The 6,000-nt window shown below is 41.3% G+C and overlaps 1 protein-coding gene across 2 annotated transcripts in view; it reads right to left on the bottom strand.

The window, feature by feature from the left end:
- Nucleotides 1-1,008: 1,008 nt before the first annotated feature.
- Nucleotides 1,009-6,000, bottom strand: part of RCOR1 (REST corepressor 1) — an 88,295-nt gene continuing 83,303 nt past the window's right edge. For both annotated transcript variants that reach the window (XM_054827320.1, XM_054827321.1), the window contains one exon: nt 1,009-5,381. In XM_054827320.1, coding sequence (XP_054683295.1) covers nt 5,340-5,381 — 42 coding nt within the window. In that variant the 3' untranslated portion in view covers nt 1,009-5,339. The remainder of the gene's footprint in view (nt 5,382-6,000) is intronic.

Genomic DNA, 6,000 nt, shown 5'->3' with positions numbered 1-6,000 from the left:
AAAGACATGACTAATTCCTGCCCTCCATACACTGTGACATTGGAAACCACCACAGTATCTTGCTGTATTAGTTCTGCTGCATTTAACACCGGCAAGCAAAGCAGAAAACTCGTCCTTCATCCTGTGGTAACACCCAGACTCACAAAGCACTGCTGGTACCCTACCTGTTCAACGTAACAAGACAGCACAGAGCAGTTTCCACCCAAACTGCCCTATAATACCTTGTCTGTGCTTCTGCACTTAGTGCTTAGTTGCACTCAGCACGTAAAGACAGAAAATGTTACCTTCTGGAAAATCCCAGGGTTCAACCCCAGTGCAAAATTTCGCGCCATTTTGAGCATTTGTGACAGGAACATCTAGACACTGCTAAGCTTCAAAGGTGAGAGTTGCCTTTTCCTGTATATTTTAAATGCCTTTCTTTCATTGCAGGACAAAGATGACAATCTTGTTAACCGGACCAGCCAAGCGCTAGCTCTTTGCATGCGGCAGACAGCTGTTTATTCCTCAGGTCCTCATTATAATAGCGATGACACTGTCAGCTAGTCTCCATCCTACGAGCTAGACTCCGTCTCTACGCCCTCTCCACCAGCCAGCATCCCAGTCCCACCGCTTCCCAAACAGGAAAGCGGTTTCGCGACGGCGCTGCCCGTTGGCTGAGGGCGATGCCCATGCCGGCGGGATCACAGAGCGTGTGGTGGCACAGCCAGGGGAAGGAATATGCCGCACCATCAGAAATGGAGCGGCAGTCTGTCCAGGGGCGCTGGCAGGAATTGCACCGGGCAGCCCCAGCTGCTAGCACCGTACTAAAGGCTGCTCGAGTTTTTACAAGACCAGGACTCTGCCCACTGACTCCAGCAGCAGTTAACCTGTGTTCTGATGACACCTACGCGCAGACGATGCAATACAGCAAGTGGCAAACCCCAGTTGGTTCTCCTGACCAAAACTGGAAAGGTAAGGGGATCAATTACATATCAGAACCACATTTTACATCAATAACATTTTACTACATTTTTTATTACATCAATGGCTTGAAAAATTTTTATTTGATGTCAGCAAACATTGGAAATCATAGAAAAATGAATTATGTAGAATTTCACAAAGGAATTTACCCCACTATAATTCCTCATACAGTAAAATAATTCAAAACCAAATGTTATTTTTCAGTGGCTAAGCGATTTTATAATGCTATGAACATTCATCACAGTAAGTGTGCTGAATAATAGAAAACAGGCAAAAAAGACATTTAAAATATTACTTACAACAGCATTATTACAACATACTTTCTTTAAAATCCCAACGAGTATTTTATCACTTCAAAAGCTATACAGCATTTCCATTATATCTGCAAACTTAACCTTATACATCTTTTAAAATCTTGAAAAAACTTCTTTTAAGCAATCTATAAGCAGTTAACAAAATTGATAAAATCTACATAATGGAATACTATACACTCCAGTATAAATTTTATTTTAGGAGAATATGAATGTAAACACTCATTATTATACAACATGCATAGACTATACTGACCTTCCATCTTCTGAACTGTAACTTTCACTGCAATTGTGCTTTACTATCAACAGGAAAAGCTGCATTAATCCAGGGAGTGGCAGAAAGTATTTGTTTTAGGGGCATTGCACAAGATCACTAGATTTTGACTTGCTGAAGACAAGCTGGAGCTAATAAAAATAATTTTTTTTTTTTAAAGAGTAAGTATCAGGCCACTCATCGTTGAATGGGCTATGCATAATTTTATACAGATTTGAGAAAAACACTTTCAGAAAAATTTCCTACAATATTTTTGCGCTTCATTGACTTGGAAATTTATGTTCACAAATCCAGTGATCAAGTTAGTGTAATGCACTGTGTGGCTCATATTTGGTGTGCAAGAATACCAACAGCATATTAGCGATTTAGAGAATAAAAACTGAAATTTAAAGTGACAATGAGCATATTTTAATACATAATGTTTCAGATGCATTTGTACAGGAAAGAAAAATGTTTGTTAGGACATTGCTTTAAAAGAGTAAGAGTTTTACTCTTAGATTAACTATTAAAAAAGTGTTCTAGTGGACATTTATGGGGTCTTCCTGGTTGCAAACTTGTAAAAATATATTAAGAATTCATTATCCCCATTGGAATTAAATATATCAAGACACAACCATTGTGGTTGCACTACCAGTTATGGCTACTATGATCTTACGCATCTGATTGTACATTGTTGCTATATTGTTAAGCACAACTGAGGCATGTATTTTTTCCCTTAGTTATAAGATATTACAAAAATTGATCACTGTTTCAAACCAGTTAAACACGAATATTCAAGTAACAAGGTTGTTTTAATGGATAAGCGAAAAAAGAAGTTACCTAGCACTTTACACAACTACATAAAAATTAAATAGAACAAATGAAATTTGTTTATGCATATGCAATACACTTTTATATCTTTAAGATTTCTAAAACTAAAAACTTAAACTATCATTTTCTTTAACGATACCATATTTTGCACAATAACTTATACTTAGGAGAAATAATTTCCCATTTTCCACAAAATATATATAATTATGACATTCACATTGATAGTTTAAGAAACAAAATTTAAGTGAATATTCTATCTTATGCAGTTATCTTTGTGGACCCTTCTAATCAGAATGCAACCAGTTGATGTATCTAATGCTTGACCCATTTAAAAAAAGAAAGAGAGGGTCTTCACCTAAACAAGACCAAACCATTTAAACTTTCAAAAGCTAAAATTATTTTATCGCATTTAAAAAGATAGTTGAAGAGAATGTAAAAAACTAAACGTTTAAAATACAGTGCTATTATACTGTATGTATCAGCTACAATAAGATAGCAGTCAACTGAGAAGTAATTAAACAACTTTTTTCTTCCTAATATCGTGAATTATACATGTTTCCCCCTACCCCTTGGGGATGAAGCCAAAACACAACTTTTCTGATTGTAAGATGGACAGATTTGAGGGCAAAAAATGATGAAAAATCCTCACAGGTAACTTAACTCGCCAGCAGAAGCCTCTCCTGATGAGTTTCACCAGCTGGGATGAAAGCTCACATGACCCTCTCACACTGGTGGGGACCTGTCTCTGTGCATTGGTACTAGCAGATTTAATACCAGAGTATTCCTAATGAGCAGCATTGCTTTACACCAGAACTGTCACCTGAATTCACGGAGCTATTTGCCCACCTTTAATCCTAATTCACACTGGCTAACAACTAGTGTCCTTTCCCAGAAGAGACTCCCAACTCCAACTAGCATAGGACTGAAGGAACATCTGCAGGGCCACCATCAGAGCTGCCAGTTCACATCAACAGCTGGAGAGATGCTGCCAGAAACTTGGCATTACAGGTTTCCAATACAGAGGATAGGGAGTATCTCCCTTCCATCCTCCCATCACCTCAAAGGATCTCTCTGGAGCTACCAGAATGAAATGGCTCAAACAGCTGCAAAGTGGCTGGAACAGGCCCTTTTGGGGCTCCACACTCTAGCTTGCCCTAAGCAATGCCTATTTGCTCCTTCACCTGTCTGTTGTTGCTCCATTACTGATGCTGAATTACTTTCCTCACACAAAGCCCAAGGAGACCACCACCTCAGCAGTACATGAGGCTACCTCCCCTGCTTTTCCCTGGGTTGTGTTTACACTGCAGAAGGTGCAGGCACAGCTGGCTCTGGCTCTGTCAGCCGGCTGGCATTAGCCTACCTCATTTAGGTACAGCACACAACGCGGCACAGCCCAGCAGCTCAAACATCAGCACCAAGTTCATGGACTAGTTCATTTCGGGTTGCGTTAAGAGGCTGGCTGGTGCCGTACACTGCTGTGTGCCATCTTGATTTGAGCCCTCTGTAGAGGAAGAGAGGCAAAGGTCCTTTTTTCCACCTGCCAAGACACCTGGTGGTTTCTTCTAACATCATGAAATTAACCATTTTTAAATGCTTTGTGACTAGTGTTATTTTGCAGCTTTCCACTGGACAAGAAGTAATACTGCTGCTTCTAGCTTCTCTGAACACTGTCTGCTCAGCAGTCAGCAACTACTGTGTTCAAGGTGCAAAGTCCCCATACAGGACTTTCAAGAACAGCTCCAGTTCCAGCCAGCTAGACAGGCCACAGCACAGGTCATCCGAGGAGAGGACTGGGGATTTGAAAGCTGCATGCACCAAGTATTTGGAAAAGCACCTCTTAGATTTTAAATTGCATATTTTGGTTCAGAACATGAAAGCGATGTGTGCTTCAGAAGGGTTAAAATGGCCAATGAAATAACCCAGTTGTTGTCCATTAAACTTCCAAGAGACCAAAAACTACCTGAAGGTTGAATTTTGTGCTCCAACCCTTGTCCAGACTTCCAGTGGGAGAAGTAGTTTGATGTCTTTGGCAAACAGCACTCTGAAGAGGAATGAGACACTGGGACAGAAAGTGACCTATGGTAGCCAAATGTAAAAAGGCACATATTCCAAAAGGAGAGGCACCAGAGAAAGTTGTTTTGACTTAATCCCGCAGAGGATCAGGAAAAAGAAAGTTGTGTAGCACTCATTTAACAAGTTACAATGCAAATGCTGAATGCCAGGGGTTAAATAGCGTATCAAACAGTTTCAGTTTATGTATTCCCTTTTGCACTAAATAAAAGCCATTAAAATATACAGGAATAAAACGCTCAATTAGGGAGCTTTCTATGAAGCAAGAACACACAAATACAGTGGAAAGAATTGCACAAACCAGAAGTGTACCGAGTTACGTTTACAACCTTGGACTGACCACACCTTAGAAATAACATTTCCTATCACTTTGCATTATTCAAGATTGCTTGTTAACATGCCCTGTCATTTCAGAACAAACCTGACACCACTGGCATGTGCACAGGCCTCTCCTTTATAGAAAGCTCGCTAATAATAGTGTCATCGTAAGAATACACAGGAAGCGGAGACCACAAGGCCATGCAGCAATACGTACGTATACCCTACGGACCAAGTATTATAAGAACTCCTAATGTGTAGAGTTACTGTGGGGCTGCTAAGGAGCTCCTTGTTTTGCAGGTTGGTCAAAATTTACAGACAGGTGTTACTGGTTCTAGAAATCCCCATGCTTAAGCAGGACGTTGATGAAATGGAGAGCTGAGCTACCTGGGTGCTTTTGAAAGAAAGTGGAGGCAGTATGGAGGAATGAGGGGAGATTAAGGCAGATGTAGCACAGGACTGGAAGCGTTTGCCTTTTTTTGGTAATAGCTGCTTGTCCACAGATATGATGCAGATGGCTGTCTGAGGTTTGCTAATACCTGATATCCTGGATAACACAGTAGTCAACACAAATTGTTCTAGGCTACAGCACCTTCTCACGAAGCAGATGCATATCTGACATCAAGAACAGAAGTAGCCTGGAGGGAAGGGGGAGGAGGGAGAAAAAGGAGACGTTTAGTTTAAAATTGAATACACATAGGCTCTCTTGCATCTCCAAACTTCACCCCAGATCCATGGTACTGAAAGCAACAAAACGGGACAACCCTGGCACATAGGAGGAATTGCAGCGGCTTCCCCTATTCTGAGCCACACTGGGATTTGTTGGGAGTGTAAACATACAAGAATTAAGACTGGAGTTGAGGCTGCTTTATAATCAGCAGCCTCACCTCCCCCCTTCACAAAAAAAAACCCAACCAAACAACCCCAAAAAAAGGAACTGTGACCACTTGCTATGAAAACATACTGAAGGGGAAAGCCCAGAGCAGTCAGAGGGCTGACAAAGCTTTTGCTAGGCTGGCAGCCAGGCAGACAAGGCATGCCAGGGGAGAAAGCACCTGAGGGACTTCAGTATTATGCCGTCAAAGTCTTCTCCTGGCTACTGCTGACTGAGTCCACCTGAATGACCAGCTGCCTGTGCAAGTGCTCTCAAGAGCAGGCACAAGCCGCACAGTACTGCGCAGCTCAGGAGGGACCAGGAACCCCCTCTCCTCGCCCATATAGACCACTTTTGTGATAATCCCAATGACATTTCACTTT

The sequence above is a fragment of the Grus americana genome, chromosome 5 (genome assembly GCF_028858705.1).
Source record: "Grus americana isolate bGruAme1 chromosome 5, bGruAme1.mat, whole genome shotgun sequence".
Taxonomy (NCBI): domain Eukaryota; kingdom Metazoa; phylum Chordata; class Aves; order Gruiformes; family Gruidae; genus Grus; species Grus americana.
This window is presented reverse-complemented; position numbering and strand designations above follow the sequence as displayed.